The sequence below is a fragment of the Schistocerca americana genome, chromosome 1 (genome assembly GCF_021461395.2).
Source record: "Schistocerca americana isolate TAMUIC-IGC-003095 chromosome 1, iqSchAmer2.1, whole genome shotgun sequence".
NCBI lineage: Eukaryota > Metazoa > Arthropoda > Insecta > Orthoptera > Acrididae > Schistocerca > Schistocerca americana.
Window position 1 is genome coordinate 306,086,372 of NC_060119.1, and position 18,090 is coordinate 306,104,461.

Here is an 18,090-nt window from a genome sequence, read left to right on the forward strand (position 1 = left end):
TCTGGAAGGGCAGACCATGAGTGGCTTACGGCCTTTGTTTAGTGTAGTCTGGTGGTGTGGGGAAAACCCGCTTTGGTGGTGTGCTTGGCGACAAAGGAAGTGCCAAAACAGCTGGGGGTGGAATGGTAATAAACCCATGTGGTACTTCTGGTGTCCACTGTGCTATTTACACCCCACTGTATGCAGTATTCAAAGTGCTGATACTGGGAGTACCAACCAGGCATCCGGTGTCAGGCTTTGTACACCCGCAGTCAATAGAAAGACCTCTAGGGAAGACAGCATGGAAAACTGCAGTAGCATTTCCCTCGTTAAATTGACCATGACAGAATACTTGACACTGAACGTGAGGTAAGAATTCTGTTGTTCGCCTATATGCTGGTGAGGTGCAACAGATGACAATGCGAGCAATGTGGCAGTGTGCGGACAAGATGCTGAGAACATGGCTGAGAGGTGTTGCCTCATTAGAACGGATTGATCACTCTGGTTCAGCATTTGTCCATCTGGAAACCATGCCCGCGCTAGCTCTCCCTCTGGAGGAATTGACCAGTGAGAGTGTTGATGGGCTGGTTTCCCATCTATGCAGCGCATGGTCTGCTGCTCCAGGTAGAGACTATGGACGAAGTCGCCATACATTCCCCCGTTTAGAGAGGAAAACATCTTTGGTGAGAGGAGGGGCATGGGTAGCTCCTGTGCGTGGAGTTGGGAGTGTGTGACATAGCATTGCTCCTGTAGTGTTGCAGATGCTTGCAGTAGGGTTGATGACACCTGTTGAGAGTGTCAGGTGTCTTTGGGGGCGGGATGCTGTCTGCGTTAGCGACTCGGACCAATGGTAGAGGGGGAAACTCCACTTCGATGTTGCTGGTGTTCATTGCCTGGAGGGAGCTGTTGCATATAGACCAGCTTGAACTTGTGTATGGAGATAGTTGTTGTAACCCATTTAGACGAATGGAGAACGTCTTGTCCATGTGTCGCAACACAAAGTGCAGGCCCAAATACTGAGGATAGAGTGACGGCTGGTATGCATACACCCGAGGCATAATGTGTGCATGCTGTGAGGTCACAATCGATGTTGCTCACCATAACATTGCTGAGGTGTCGGTCATAGCTGGCCCATAAAGCCCTGGAGCTGCTGCATGAAATCTGCTGCACTATCAGGAGGAAACGAGGTCACTTCCAAAAAATCGCCAGGAATGGCGAGTGGCTGTCTGTATACCAGCTCAGGAGTAGGTGTTCGGAGGTGGGTTTTTTGTGTGATCTGCAGGCTTAGAAGTACCAAGGGTAGGGCAGCAGACCATTCAGAAGAATAACATGTTAGGGCGGTCTTACGTGTGCAGGGGACCCCATGCAGGTCCGGGGGTTAGGATAGGCTCGAGGTATTCCTGCCTGTCATAAGAGGCCACTAAAAGGAGTCTCAGCCATATGGAGAAGGACGCCTTACGTGGTGCACGAGCTATCCATAGTGCCCCTAGATTCGATCTCCTGAATCACTTGTCATGGCTTTGCATCTCCATCTGCGATTCAACTATTTGGGCGAGGACACTTTCTGGCACATGTCATCTTCTTGTGTTGTTTCCTGTCATTTTTTGCCCCCATGACAATACTGGATTTCATTGCGCCTAATATCTAGCACGGTAGCTAGTCTGTTGTGGTGGGGCCGTCATGTACCCATTTGGTGGTAGCCGCCTGACAATACAGGGATCGCACTGCTGATGCCTGAGCTGTAAAGTCCCTCCGTATGCCAAGGAGTAAATGCCTGTCTTCCTGGGTCATCAGGATTTCCAGCAATGGCCATCATGCCAGTTGGCATTTGATGTGGCTGGGTGGCACCCGTGGGGAGAGCCACTGATCGTAGTGGGTGGCATCAGGGTGGATGATCTGCAATGAAGTGTAAGTCATCTCTTGCTGGTGACCATACGGCACCAGCAGTCTCTAAGAAGGGCAAGATCGAATACAATGCCGACAGGTATGACCCTAAATCGTTTCCCTCCCTCGCCACACCATGGGAGGAACGTAGGACTACAAACGGAGATAGCCATATCGGCCTCGGTTTTTAGTTGGTAGCAGAACTGATGGGTACTACTTTCTACCTACGAAACCTCAATTTTTTGTTGAGCGCCGTGAGGGAAAGTTTGAAGAAGTGGTAGCACGGCCCAAGATGCGAAACAGCGCAGTCTTGATTCAGACAGCATCCCCAGCCCAATCCCGCCTGTGACAAGCTGGATGGTATTCCTGTTTCAGTCACTCCCCATAAAAGCCTCAACATGGTCCAGGAGATCATTTTCCATCAATCTCCTCTTGCAGGCTGATGACGAGCTCCGCGCCAATTTAGAACGGCTGGGTGTACATTTCATCCGGCGCGTTTACAGACCCAAAGGAAACAGGGTTGCTACCGCTGCCTTTGTCTTCGCCTTTGATGGTGATTCATTGCCTGAAAAGGTCAAGGTGATGGTTTACCGCTGTGACATTAAACCATACGTCCCTCCCACTATGTGGTGCTTTAAGTGCTGGAAGTTCAGGCACGTCTTCCCGCTGCACTTCCCAGCGCCACATGTTTAGACTGCGGACTTTCTCTGCACCCAGATACTCCATGTGCACCACTTCGCACTTGCATCAACTATGGAGAGCACCACTCCCCCTGCTCACCAGGCTGCCGAGTACTGCAAACGGAGCAGAAAATCATGGAGTACAAGACCCTGGACTGGTTGACTTACACAGAGGCTGAACGCAAATTTGAAAGCTTACACCCCATTCGGTTGACGTTGACATAAGCTGCAGCTATGTTGCCATCGCCATCCCAAGTGCCAGTGGTTCCTCACTCTGTGCCAGGAACAGTGGGCCCTCCAGGCCACCAGAATACATCTGCCCCGTTGATGGTAGGGGGCAAATCTTCCTCCGTTGCTCCCAAAACACCTACTTGGGAGCAAGGTCCCTCCAAATGAAGGGGACATTGATCACATCCTCCCCTACCGGAGAAGCAACAGCCTCCTCCGTGCCTGAAGCTGCTTCGGAGAAATCTTCCGAGCAAGCCCCTTAAAGAGAAGCAAGAACGGAAGCAAAGTAAGTAGTAGTCTGCTAAGAAACAGGACCCTCTGGTGGCCCCAACTCCACCATTCCTATCAATACTGCATCTGAGGATGCGGTGGAGATCTTAGCATTCCCTGCGGACCTGGATCTCACTGATGGCTCATCCTACTTAGAAATGGCTGCAAATACTCAATCGGTGGCAGCAGGTGACCCTGAGGCATAACCTGCCTCCTTGCGTGCTTCATGCCCTCCCAGCCTCACGATAATGTCATCCTCCAGTGAAATTGCGAAGGTTTTTTCCACCACCTGGCTGAGCTGCAGTAACTCTTAAGCTTTACACCTGCTTTCTGCATTCCCAGACACGCGGATCCCTGCCCTCCACGGCTATAGGTGATGTTAAAAGAACCGTAGTGACTATGATAGTGTGTCAGGTGGAGTTCGTGTCTGTCCTGAACTCAATATGCAGTGAACCTGTACCCCTTCAAACCTATCTTTAAGCCGTGGCTGTTAGGGTAAGGACGATGTAGGAAATAACTGTCTGCAACATATATCTTCCGCCAGATGGTGCAGTACCCCTGAATGCATTGGCTGCACCAATTGATCAACTCCCTAAACCTTTCCTACTTTTGGGAGATTTTAACACTCATAACCCCTTTTGGGGTGGCACCGTGCTTACCGGCCGAGGCAGAGAAGTCAAAAATTTACTGTCACAGCTCAACCTCTTCCTCTTAAATACAGCTGCCCCCACACATTTAATTGTAGCACATCGCACATATTTGGCCATTGATCTCTCAGTTTGCAGTCCTGGCCTTCTCTCATGTATCCTCTGGAGAGCACATGACGACCTGTGTGGTAGTGACCACTTGCCCATCTTCCTGTCACTGCCGCGTTGTCAGGTCCACGGACACCTGCCCAGATGGGCTTTAAACAAGGCAGAAGGGAAGCCTTCATCTCTGCTGTCACCATTGAATCTCCCCCACCTGGTAACATAGATGTCATGGTTGAGCAGGTAACTACGATCTTTCCTGCGGTGGAAAACATGATCCCCCATTCTTCGGGGTGCCCCCAGCAAAAGTCAGTCCCTTGGTGATCGCTGGAAGTCACTGAGGCAATTACAGTGTGTCGGTGAGCTCTACAGTGGCATAAGCGGCACCATTCCCTGGAGCACCTCATAGCCTTTAAACGGCTCCATGCCCGCGTTCACCAGCTTATCAGACAATGGAAACAGGAGTGTTGTGAGAGATGTGTCTCGACCATTGGGTGCTATACGTCACCTTCCCAAGTCTGGGAAAAGATCAAACGAGTTTTTGGGTACCAGACCCCTGTAGGTATTCCCAGTGTTAACATAAATGGCATATTATCTACCGACGCAAATGGGATTAACGAGCAGTTTACCGAGCATTTTGCGCGAGCCTCTTTGTCGGAAAATTACCATTCAGCTTTTCGCACTCTCAAACAGTGGATGGAAAAGAAAGTCCTCTTGTTCACTACACACCACAGTGAACTCTATAACACCACATTTACAGAGTAGAAGCTCCTCAGTGTCTTTGCACATTGCCCCGACACTGCTCCTGGGCCAGATTGGATCCACAGTCAGATAATTAAACATCTCTCGTCTGACTGCAAGTGACATCTCCTCACGATCTTCAACCGGATCTGGTGTGATGGCATCTTTCCATCGCACTGGCAGGAGAGCGCCATCATAGCAGTGTCCAAACCCGGCAAAAACCTGCTTGATGTGGATTGCTATCGGCCCATCAGCCTCACCAACGCTCTTTGTAAGCTGCTGGAATGTATGGTGTTTCAATGGTTGGGATGGGTCCTGGAGTCACGTGGCATACTGGCTCCGTGCCAGGGCGGTTTCCGCCTGGGTCGCTCTACCACTGATAATCTTGTGTCCCTCGAGCCTGCTATCTGAACAGCCTTTTCCAGATGCCAACACCTTGTTGCTGTCTTTTTTTATTTACGAAAAGCGTATGACACCAACTGGCGACATCTTATCCTTGCCACAATATATGAATGGGGTCTCCGAGGCCTGCTCCCAATTTTTATCCAGAATTTCCTGTCACTTCGTATTTTCCATGTCCAAGTTGGTGCCTCCCATAGTTCCCCCCATATCCAGGAGAATGGGGTCTCGCAGGGCTCTGTATTGAATGTACCTCTATTTTTAGTGGCCATTAATGGTCTTGCAGCAGCTGTAGGGCCATCCATCTCGCCCTCTCCGTATGCAGATGACTTCTGAATTTCGTACTGCTCCATAAGTACTGGTGTTGCTGAGTGGTGCCTACAGGGAACCATCCACAAGGCACAGTCATGGGCTCTAGCCCACGGTTTCCAGTTTTCGGCTGCAAAGTCATGTGTTATGCAGTTCTGTAGGCATCATACCGTTCATCCGGAACCAGAACTTTACCTTACTGCGGATCCCCTGACTGTAATGGAGACATATCAATTTTGAGGACTGGTTTTCGATACCCAATTGACTTAGCTACCTCACCTTCGTCAGCTTAAGTGGAAATGCTGGGAGCACCTCAATGCCATCAGCTGCCTGAGCAACACCAACTGGGATACATATCGCTCTACCCTGCTGCAGCTCTACAGAGCCCTTGTTTAATCCCGCGTTGACTATGGGAGTCTGGTTTATGGTTCGGAGGCGCCCTCAGCATTGCATTTACTGACCCAGTGCACCCCTGTGGTGTTCAATTAGCGACGGGAGCTTTTAGGATGAGTCCAGTGACAATTTTCCTGGCGGAGGTTGGAGTCCCTCCATTGCTGGTCAGCTATGCACAACTGTTCGCCAGTTATGTTGCACACGCTTGTAGTTCTCCTGCGCATCTGAATTACCATCTCCTTTTCCCACCCACGGCAGTTCATCTCCTGCATCGGCAGCCCAGGTCAGGACTTAAAATTGCAGTTCACATCCGATCCCTTCTATCTGAACTGGAGTCCTTGTCTTTACCACCTATACTTGAGGTTCATTCGTGTACACCTCCATGGTTTACACTTAGGCTGTGGCTTCGCCTGGACTTTTCACATGGCCCAAAGGACTCAGTTGACCCCGCGGCACTCTGCTGTCACTTCCTCTAGATTCTTGACATGTACCAAGGCCATGAAGTGGTTTATACTGATGACTCGATGGCCGATGGTCATGTCGGCTTCACTTAGGTCCACGGAGGACATATTGAACAGCATTCCTTGCTTGATGACTGCAGTGTTTTCACTGCAGAGCTCATGGCTTTATCTCATGCTCTTGGGGAGTCGTAGGATGGTCAAGGAGTCAGTACACAGAAGAAACAAGCTATCGACCAGTGCTACCCTCATCGTCCATTGGTAGCGACCTTCCATGAGTCCATCTATGCCTGGAACAGTCCGTTTGTTCAGTGGCTTATGTGTGGACCCCAGTAAATGTCGGAGTCCAAGGCAACGAACTTGCTGACAGGCTGACCAAACAGGCTACACGGAAACTGCTTACAGAGATCGGCATTCCAATAACTGACTTGCATTCGTTTTTACGCCGCCAGGTTTTTTGGCTTTGGGAGACGGAATGGCTTAGTCTCAGTACGCACAACAAACTGCGTGCCATTAAGGAGACTACGAATGTGTGGCAGTCCTCCATCATTGACCACGCTTGAGCGACTGACTGCTGCCTCCTGCACTGTGAAGACCCGCCTCAGTGATGATGCAGCACACGGTTGACAGTGGCCCATATTCTTGTGCACTGTCCCTTTTTGACTGCCCTGCGATGAAATCTTCAGGTACCAGACTCATTGCCGCTGATTTTATCTGACAGCACCTTATCGGCTGATTTAGTTTTACGTTATATTCGTGAGGGTGGGTTTTATCAGTTGACCTAAGTTTTAGTGCATTTCCTTTGTGCCTCTGTGTCCTCCACTGTAGTGCTTTTAGGGTGGAGGTTTTAATGTGTTGCAGAGTGGCTGGCTTCTCCTTCTCATCCTCATGGTCAGCCATCCATGGTAATCTGTTTTGTCATTGTCTTGCGTTTCTGTGGTTTTCTTCTCCCCTTTCGTTCATTTAAGTGTTTGTTGCCCTTCCGTCATTCTTGTGGTTTTTCCTTTCTCTCCATTTTGTGTTGTCAGTCTCGCTTGTTTTATTCTCACCCTTGTGGCATTGTTTTATTCAGAACAAGGGGCCCATGACCTAGCAGTTTGGTCCCTTCCCCCCTCTTTTAAACCAACCAACCGATGTGTGCAGGGGAATCGCTCCACCATGCTGTTAGCTGCAGGGTGGTAGCTGGTGGTATGGTGGAAATTGGATCTGCAGATAGCTGTCAGAGATTGGAAGATGGCCAAGGAGAACTTGGACCATGGTGTGTAGTGATATTGTGTGAGCAACTGAAGCAGGACATCCAGGTCCAAACAAAGGCTGCAGCCACAGTTTCAGTTGAAATCTCAGGGGTAAGAGTGACCTTCGGCCAGTGAGTAAATCTGTCAATAATTGTCAGCAGATATTGACATCCACTGGAGGAGGGTAGTGGACTGTGGTGAGGTGAATGTGTGTGAATCGGTGTTTTGTGGGGGCAAGACAGCCACAGGGGAGTGAATGTGCCGTCCAACCTTGGTGCACTGGCTCAGAACGCAGGACCGGGCCCAGTTGCTGCAGTCATGTTGGATTCCTGGCCAGACAAAGTGTTGCTTCACAAGGGTGGCATAAGTAGGGACACCTAGGTGTGCGAGGTTGGTCAAATGCTAGTTTTTAGAAGGCGGAAGGGAGGAAGGGGTGGCGGCAATCATTGGAATCATCAAGTTGTGAAGGATCCACAAGGACATCACGCCAATTCTTACGGTCGGAGCTGCTCATGGATCTTAGATGGAGGTTGAGGCCAGAATTTGCATTTGGAAGGGTGTGGACTATGTTCAGGTCCCTATTTGAGCAGTGGCCAGTGCATTGTAGATCTTAGATGGAGGTTGAGGCCAGAATCTGCATTTGGAAGGGTGTGGACTATGTCCAGGCCCCCATTTGAGCAGTGGCCAGTGCATTGTATTCCAAGGGTGGGGTGATGACACAGAAGCGGCTAAGGCAATGTGCCACAATCTTATCGATGCCAGCAATGTACTGGATGTCAGTAGTAAATTGTGGATTATACTCTTATCAAGGTGAGATTTGAGATCTGGACTATGTCGTTCCTGCAAAAACCAGAGGCGAGGGGCAGTGGACTGTGAAGATTGTAAAGGTACGTCCCTTGACTGAAGATTGGAAATAGTGGATGGCTTCATGGACTGCAACCAGCTCACGGTTATATGCGTCTCACCAGTGTTGTGTATCAGAGAGCTTGGACGGAAAGAAGGCAAGTTGTTGCCAGATGTCCGCGTGTTGTAGGATGGCCCCGATAACCATCTGATTCGCATCCACTACTAATGCAAGGGAGGCCATTAGAGTGGGGATGGGGCAAATAAGCTATATTGGCTAGGTCCTGTTTCGTTTTTCTGATGTTCTCGATTGTGGTCTGGACCCAAGGGAACCAGCTTGTTGCCTTTGTTCTTATCGCCATGGGGTACTGTAGTAAGGGGCTCCAGGATGACTGCAGCATCCTCAAGAGGGCGACAGAAAACTTGACCGTGCCAATGAAACACCAGAGGCCGTTGAAGGTAGTAAAGCATGCTGCTACTGCCTGAAATGTCTCCGGGAGGGTGCAGGAGCCAGCAGCATAGACAGTGTCTGAGGAAATCGACTGCATTCCCCCTCAAAATGCATTTTGTCATGTAGAGAATCACTCCAGCTTTCTTTAGGCAGAAAAAGAAATTTCAAATAGGTGTTGATGGTTGTGAGTAGAGTCCCAGAGCGTGTATCATCTAGGTAGGCGGTACACCCCGGTACGTCCCAGAGGATGTTGCCTAAAAATTGCTGCCTTGTTTATGGGGCATTGCGCAGACCAAATGTCATGAATGCCCTCTCGAACTGGCTGAAAGGTGTGATTATGGCTGTCTTCTCAATGTTGTCTGGGGCAAGTGGAATTTGTGTGTAGTCTTTAGTGCAATCTATCTTACTAAAGATAGTAGCTCCCAAAATGGCGTCATTGTAGGTGCAGATGAGTCGGACGGGATAGTGGTCTGGGATGGTGTGGGTGTTGAGTTTGTGGTAATCACCACAATGGTACCAGTAAACTTTTTTGGGGTGAATGACCAGTTGAAGCACAGGGGCTTTTGAATGTCGAAATATGCTAGCAGTGAGCAGCTCTGAGAACTCCTTTCATGTGATTTTGCACTGGGGGCGGGGGCATGGCAGAAGAAAACCATGGGGCCCAGTAGTGGTGAAGCAATGCATTACGTTGTGCTGAACATTCTGGGGGTGCAGGGTGGAATTCTGCAAGGAGCTGAGCATATGGGCCAGCTATTTCACAGTGAAAAATGTGGCGGGGTGGGAGCTGTCACGGACGGTCCCAGCAGAGGTGTTGTCAGTTAAGTGGTGTTTCGCTGTATCAGTCAGTAGAATGTAATGGCTGAGGAAGTCAGCACCCAGAATGTGGTTGATAATGGCCACAACTGTGGAGGTCAGCAGAAGTTGTCGCTGGAAGCATAGATCGAATGAGCAGATATGCGCCCCATAAGTAGGGGTGGCTGAGTTGTTGGCAGTGGTGATGACGTGCTGAAAGGGCAGGCCGGGATTTAGGAATAGTTCGTAGGGAATATGGAAAAGACAAAGCCGATATTGATGTGGCAGTGGACACAGAGACTAGCACCACTAAGTTCCCATACAAATAGACACTGTGATGTGATAGCAACTGAATCTGCCTACTGCCAGTGGTTCCTGGTATTTGGTGACCAGGACCACTGAGGTTAGCAGTTGGCCACACTCTCAGCAAATCCTCTGGTGGTACCAGCAAGCTGTGCCTAGTTCATGGTGCTTGTGATTGTCAGGTGAGTGGTTAGAATCGCACCAGCAGGAGCAGCTCTTATTGCCTGGGCCAGCATCATGCATGCGAGGGCAGTGGGTGCTTGAGGTGTAGGCGGGCAATGCTGGTTGTAAATGCGTCCATCTTGGAGCTCATGCACATTAGAATCAGGTACACATCGCGGCTTCGGTACTGGGGAGAGGGTCATCGGTGGCAAGTGGCGCGATTGTCTTCACACACTCGGTAACTAGGGCTGGGTGAATAACTGGCCGGAGCCTTGGATTGGTAGCTGGCATTCCACGTTGCAGCCACAACAGGTAAGGAATTCAGGATTTTGAACACGGCCAAGATTGTTGCGTTGCCTAGCAATAAATGGGCATGTGAAGCCAGGGCAACCTGTATGAGGGTGGGAAGGGAGGGTTGTGGTTCGGCGAGTGCTCGGATATGATCCACCAACAGGGATGGGCATGTGTCGTTGCATCATTTGGTTGATAACAAATGACCTGCTCATTGCAGGCTCAAGTGTGTGAAGCTGGATATGATGCTTTCTTTTAGTTTAGTGTAGCTGCCGGAGGGGCTGGGCGTGAAATAACATCCCGCACTTGGACAGTGGTGGTCAGGTCGAGGTGGCCAACAACAATCCTGAATTCCATTTACTTGTGATAGAGCAACCTGCGAAAACTACCTCGACGGAAACAAACCACAGGCGTTGGTCTCGCTGATTGGAGGAGGCCAAGTGAGCAGTAGTGCGACCGGGGGTGTGTCTGCAGACTCGGCTTGTCCTAGGCGCGTTCCTATTGATGAGCTGAGTTGAGCAGTTCTGTCGTGCCGACAAGTGCGTGTGGAGTTCAGACATCTCCAAAGTTCTGGGGCGGTAGGGGTAATGAGGGCTGCTGGCTAGAGAGCCTGTTGGGCATGAGCACTGTAGGGGTGGGAATGTGTGACAGTGAGATTGTGACGTGACAGTGCAGGCAGTGTGTTGCAGTATGCGAGGTGGTGCTGGCAAGCAGTATTGCAGAGGAGGTTGGCAGGTTACACACAGTGTGGACCAAGCAATAGTCTTCACTGTGTGCAATAGGAAGGAGTGTTTAGCACGCCACACGGTAACACTCTGGCTTGTCCAGGTGCGCCTGCAGCTGTGGGTGGGATTCGGAGGGGCATTTGGCATGCATGGGGTGACAGTGTATGGGGAGGAGTGTGGGGAGGGGTGCAGGAGGGTAGTGGTCATCTTGCGAAGGAAGGGCTTGCATGGAGGGTTGTGTGAGGGGAGCGGTGATGCGTGCAGAGGGGTTGCATGTGTGGAAGGGGTGGAGCAGGTGGGGCAGATGGGGGTGGGAGCAGTATGCGTTTGGCCAACCTAATGGAAACTGATTTCGCGACCACAAGGACTGTGCTAATCGGAATAATAAAAAAGAAAAACCAGCTAGTTTTGGTAATGAAACTCGATGCTTTGGTTCAGAGGATGTCATCGGTGAAGGAACAATTTAGTTTCCCTTCTATACTTGCAAGGTGAATACATACTTAAGTGGTGCACTAATTAAGAGAGATGACAATAAATAATGTGGTATGTTGGAGGAGCTGCATGAGATAGTTCTGAGATCTTATTCCTAAAAGCTAACTACTACAGTATAATTTAATAAGTTAATATCTCTTAATCAAGGAGGGCCCTCGGTTTGGGGGGGGGGGGGGGGGGCAAATTCATATTCTTGAGAATAAAAAACCCTTGTTTCACAAAGCTCCTAGCATCCAGCGCACGTTGGACTATCGATTACTCTTATGAGTTTGAAACGCATCCTTGTTGGTTTTTGAACACACTCTGTAAATTGATTTCTGAATGAATCATAAGTTCGCAACTAGAAATAAACTTTCCTGCAGGCAAAAGGGGACGGGTTATACAAGCTGAGTGGAGTAAAGCCGAACCGCAGTCTGATTATGTGGTTGACTGGATTTGCGAATGATCAGCGTTGTTATAATTACTATTGAAATCCATAGATTCAGACTACCAGAGTGGAAATAAACGACTGACAGGAATAACAAGCAAGATAGATTACTTATTATCTTCTCAGTGTATCCAAGAAAATGAAATTTTGTCAGAAAATTTTTGACCACGTCGATACGTTAGTAAGGGCCAGTTGTACAGTCCCCGTCTAGCAGCCATGTAACTTCTATTCTGGAAGTAGCGCGGAAAGTGGTTTGTATGAACATAACAACGCCTAACCGGAGAATAATCAGGGATAACTAAACCGGTGATTCTGGCAGGGTTAGTGAAGTTAACCGGCAAATAAATTTTGACAAAGGCAGGAATAGTTCCAGAATTAGTCATGACGAGATTGTTTGTTAGAACGAGGAAGGAGAAGAAACGGGGACATCACACCAACTAGGGAAGAACATGATGATTCCAAATTTATATAAAAATCTTGTACTACTACTTTTCGATCTCATGCTCGAGAAACTGGAGCGTATGAATGAAATGTGAAACTATTTCCTAACATTAAGCTATTTGCTTGTAATAGGCCTAATAGGCATTGTATGTTGGTCTTGGTGAATTATATTCTGTCGTGTTATAAGAATGACCATTTGTGCCAAAACAGTCTCATTTATTTGGTATGTGTTACAATTTCTGCAATGTTAGAAAGGCCTATTTTGTTTATCTACCAGACAATGACAAAATAGACGTAATCAGACCGAGAAGCCACACCAGTCTTTGGTACTTTTTGTATTAGCAGCTTACGCAGTATTAGACAACGATATTTCGATTTTTCATGTAGCCAAAAGGTTTGACGAACTTTGCTGAGGTAACAGATTCTTTCGCAAAAAGGAAAGCACGCCATGTAAAGCTGTAGCAAGATTAGAGAGCAAACAATGCTAGGAGCTAAGGATTGAAGAAATGTGTACTGTCTTGCTTGTCTGTTGTCTTTACTGGTTTATGTATCCTATGTGTAATTTTATATCACCCAAAACAGAAAGTTATTAGCTAACAGGCAATAAAGAGTGCAAATTTTCTGAAGAGTTCTTGTTCTCCCTGTTACAAATAATCCCATCTAGTATTAATTGCTAGTTTAAAAAAAAAAAAAAGAGGGGCAGGATGTCAAACCGTGCGACCAGGAGCAGGAGAGGTACCACAGGACATTTTAATTTCCACTGTCCTTAACATAGTTTCATGGCATCCAGTACAAAATATACACGTTTCAATTCCACGGAGCGAAATACAGTGACGTACCATAGAAGAATGCTGCATGAAGAGGGGTGGCACTGCACTCTGGCACACTTAAGACCAAATAACATGTCCTACATTTCCTCGAACATATATATTTTATGTATCACTCTCTTCAGAAAGATGTGCACTACAAAATGAACATATTTAAATTTTTGATGTCATATCTCAAATGCTCGAGGGGCGCTACTATCTTAGTATTGTCCCGGTTTGGAAATATTGTAGATCCGAGGCTGATGCGCAGAGCAGTCTGAGTTACATTGGGCAAGTGTGTAGTCTCCACGTGACCCGTGTTTACATTTTGTGATTTTGCTGTTTCCTCTTCGTTTACTGCTCTCACGTCAAATGAAAACAAAATGGATTTCTGTGGCCAGGAGCTATCAAGTGAATTAAAATACAGTCACGTAATTACAGAAGGCTAATACACGTTATTAGTTCGATATTTTATTTTATTTCCACTTTTCTGACAGTCATGTATTAATTGCCTTGTAGAGCAATGAAGTTAGTTTTGTCAGTTTGCTGCAGAAATTTGACTTTTATCAACTTTTTATGCTGAGGCAGTCAATATATTCGAAACGAAATGTTTGATTCCTCACTATTGGAAAATTTCAACTGTTCGCTGCATTTCAGGTGCACATTTTCATCTTCTAGCACGTATGGCATTATGTCACAATAAAGAATCAAAAATTAGTTAATACAGTACTGGTACTCAAAGAAAATTTACATCCCGAAACCCACACTGAAAAGCTTAATATCAGGTCGAGGCCTACTTCATTGGGAATCTAGATATACGAATGTGCTCTTTAAGTATGCACTGTAAATGTCCCATTTTAGTATGGTTCACGAAATTCCGATGCTCTTGGAGTATCCTCTGACGTTTCTTTTCTTTTATGACATAATGTAAGATCTTTTAATATTTTACACATACAAACATACGGGCTTCCTGCGTCGTAGCAGCTGGCAACGCGCTGTGGCGCCAGTTATCTGGCGCTCTCTGACGACTACTGAAACGAACCTAATTCTAACAGGTCGCGGGAAAATATTGCGAATGGCCGTTTGAAAAGCGTTACTTTCAAAGTAAATTTCCTTTTTCACAAGTTGAACTATGTGTGAGAATGTACGATGAATTTCTTAAATCACAGAGCGTTTGATGATGAGCCATTTAGAAGTATTTCCAGCCCAGAAGATCAGACATTCATATCATCATTATGAGCAAATTGATGTAGTGCTACGGGGAGCTGTCTCTCCTCTGCGGTAGCTAATTTATTTGTGGAAAGCTTTGAGGACAGGTCACTGGACTTGTCTAAAATTTTTAATGGCACATTTGTGTGATATACCTTAAAGTGTAACAAGCGCAAAAAATATCAACATTATATGTGAAAGCTTTGCATTTCTTGTAGCAACACTATGTACATTAATTTAAAACATTAACTTTTCCTGTATGTGTATCCGCGCTACTTAACAGTGATGTTGCTATTAGCTGACTACATCACGTGCCCTGCGGTCTGAATATCCGCTGTCATCGGCTGGCGGGATCACGTGATATGAGCTACGAGTGGCTTACAAAAGCGCATCGCAATCTCGATTACATGGTTCGGAAAGTAGCATGTGGTGTTCGGTGGAATTCGAATTTATACTTTCGTAATACGAAATATGCATGCATGTTGCTGCACAACAAAAATCTTTCCAAAAGGGGTTTTCTTCCCTGAGTTTCGTTTTCTAAAGTGCCGGGAAATTCTACGCCGTGTATAAAAACATAACCATTCAAAGGATTGATAAGTTTTACAGTTACGAGGGAATATATACTGTCACTTAATAACACGGAAAAAGTATGTTTTCATCCGGGAGAAAGTGAATTTTTAACCGGGAAATCCGGGAAAAATCCGGGAATTTTTTTTCCTTGTCCACTTATACACCCTGTTGTGGCAAGCCTGTTGATTGTCAAGCAGCTCTATGAATTATGTGCAAAACAATTTTGCAGGCATCAGTGGTCAATATTTATTTGGGTTCACAAGCTAGCCCAGTATAAATAAGGCACTTGAACAACTAAAAGCCAAATACAACATGTAAAGAAAACCTGTATATCTTCAAGGGAAAGGAATCGAGGGAGATGTGACTAATGCACAAAAATTTGCACTGCACTAGCAACTGAAGTTAACCTTAAACCAAATTTTCACAGGGTGATGGCAGCTCGTAACACTGTGTTCCTTTTAGTAATTCTGGGTGCAGTTTGAGGTAACAAATGAGGAAACTGATGCTGCTGCTTTCCAAATTGTAAAATGCAGATTCCTCTTCATCAGACTCCGGGTATAATGTGTAAAATTCCCCTTCTGTACCACAATATTTTTTTGGATCCACGCCCTTTCTGTGTGGTGTTTTGCACTTCTGTATCCCCTATCTGATATACAAGCCTTTTGAGTCCAATAAATGTCACTTTCTTACAAATTTGGACTCCAGCATCCACACACATAAGCTACCACGTTGTGTATGTGCACTTCGTGCATAAAACAGTTGAAAATCATTTTGTGAAGATTGCAATTCCCGCAAAAAGAAGAGTCAAGAACAGCAATGTGAGTTGAGATCACGTGACTTGAATTGACTTGACGTGCCGTGACGTGACGAACAGTGTGAATTCGCCCTGATGTGATGGTGCCGTGAAGGACAGTATGAATTGACCTATCACGGGCTTGTGTCTCCGTGTATGAAATATTGAAACTGAAAATTTTTTTTAAAATCCGATTCACAGTAACACTCCTGCGGTATATTGGACTGTTATTTTCAAGTATTTATCTCTTCTTATGTTCATTCTTTAGTTCTTGATTTAACTTATGTATATGCTACTCAAGGTTACCAACATATTTGTTAATGTCATTTTGCTCTTACTATAACTGAGAAAGTTATTATTTCTGTGAGATACGGTAGTACATGGTACTGATTATACATATCCAATATCACATTTAGTACAAGGTAGTGCCTGTATTGCACTCTTTTGTAGGAATGCATTAATCTGAAGAGATGATAAATTTTTGAAGAAATTTTGCTTAAATGAATACGTATATGTATTTGTTTCCAGAACTGCTGCTACCTCAGCTCTTGCAAGATGGAGGCTGTAAGACTGACCAGCTTGTTCCTCTGCAAGTGCCAATAACACCAGTGCTTTTAAAGAATGATAAAGTTGACTTAATAGCTGATGAAGACACCAGTTCAAAGAAAAAGCAAAATAAATCAAGTCAAGGGGCCATGGAAGACCCTTTTTCGTATGTCACTGAAATGAAATTGGAAATGACACCACAACAGACTCCATCTGGCAGTGGAGGTGCACGTGTAAGTGAAAGAGGCCGTGGAAGAGGTCGCGGAACTACAATTAGGGAATCACAAAAGAGACAAACGCAATCAAGGAGTGAAATTAGTGACAAACAAGAAGTAAGCCCAAGTCTGCGGAGGCGTGGCCCCTCACCTTCGCTCACAACTACTCCTTCAGGTCGTACTATGTCAGTGCCTACAAAACAACGCAGTTACGCAACTGTTGCAAGAAAACTTGCTGATAACAATGAAAGTGTTGCCAAATCCCCAGCTGTTTCTACAAATGGTTCGCCTTCTGAATCAAACACTCAGGAGCAATAATATTGAAATATAGGTACAGGCTTGCAACAAGCATGTGTGCATCTGTGTGTATTTGTGAAAACAGTGATATGAACAAACGATTGTCATGTGTAAGTTACCATTCAAAAGTTTGGTGCACTTTAGAAACATAAATTTACACAAACTTAAAGAAGAAGTGCTACCAGAAAGTGTACTGATCAGTCATTTTTATATGGAGCATTATAATTTTGATGTAATTAAATGAGTTTAACTCAGGTTTTACGTTTGCACTGCATCTTTATTCCCCTGGTGTGTGTGTGTGTGTGTGTGTGTGTGTGTGTGTGTGTGTGTGTGTGTGTGTGAGAGAGAGAGAGAGAGAGAGAGAGAGAGAGAGAGAGAGAGAGAGAGAGAGAATATTTAGGCAACTATACATTTAAGAAATGATTTGATGATCGATTCACAGCAGTATTTGACAACTTCTTCTTTTGAGACATTTTTTTCTATAATGAGAGAGACTGTTTTCAATAGTAATATGAGTATTCCCTCAATTTTGTAAACAGATGTATGGAATCTTTGAAATTATCACGAGAAAGACTGTGGCTTCAATAAAGGAACCATTGGCTAATACTGGTAAGAAATGTATTTTTTAAGTTCCTCCTTTATTGTTGCATTAAAACATTAACGTGGAAAACAGACAACTTTATGTACCATATGTTCATGCATTTTTATTTAGTTTAGTTTTGGAATATAAAATGGTTGAAAAGTGAGGTGTAGAATGCCAATACTCAGTTTAGGATATGATAATCTGTTAATGAATATTTACATATCCCACCACTTTGGCAACAAGTACTCAGCGAAATCATTTGCTCAATTTGATGTGCTTGATTAGTACCTTGTGCTGGTGCTAGTTGAAGTAGTGGAATATGTGACAGCTCAAGCAAAACCATTCTAGAATGAGATTTTCACTCTGCAGCAGAGTGTGTGCTGATATGAAACTTCCTGGCAGATTAAAACTGTGCCGGACCGAGACTCGAACTCGAACTTTGCCTTTCGCGGGCAAGTGCTCTACCAACTGAGCTACTCAAGCACGACTCATGCCCCGGCCTCAAAGCTCTACTTCTGCCAGTACCTCGTCTCCTACCTTTCAAACTTTACAGCTCCTCTCCTGTGGACCTCGCGAAAGGCAAAGGTCCCGAGTTCGAGTCTCAGTCTGGCACACAGTTTTAATCTGCCAGGAAGTTTCAAAACCATACTACATTGCACAGGAACACTGCTGTAGGTCCAGATTCTGATCGAGGCATCAAATATGTACAGTTGACTTGCGTAATTGTTATTGTTATGGTCGTCACTCTAAAAACTGTTTGATATAGCTCCCCATGCTAGTACATCCTGTGCAAGCATATTTATCTGTGTATCTACATTG

General features: G+C 46.0%; 1 protein-coding gene across 1 annotated transcript in view; it reads left to right on the forward strand.

Moving 5' to 3' along the window:
- Positions 1-16,943, forward strand: part of LOC124595915 (BRISC complex subunit FAM175B-like) — a 136,848-nt gene extending 119,905 nt beyond the window's left edge. Inside the window, exon 7 of the mRNA XM_047134828.1 lies at positions 16,159-16,943. Within this exon, the coding sequence (XP_046990784.1) occupies positions 16,159-16,709 (551 nt within the window). The 3' untranslated portion in view covers positions 16,710-16,943. The remainder of the gene's footprint in view (positions 1-16,158) is intronic.
- Positions 16,944-18,090: the final 1,147 nt, after the last annotated feature.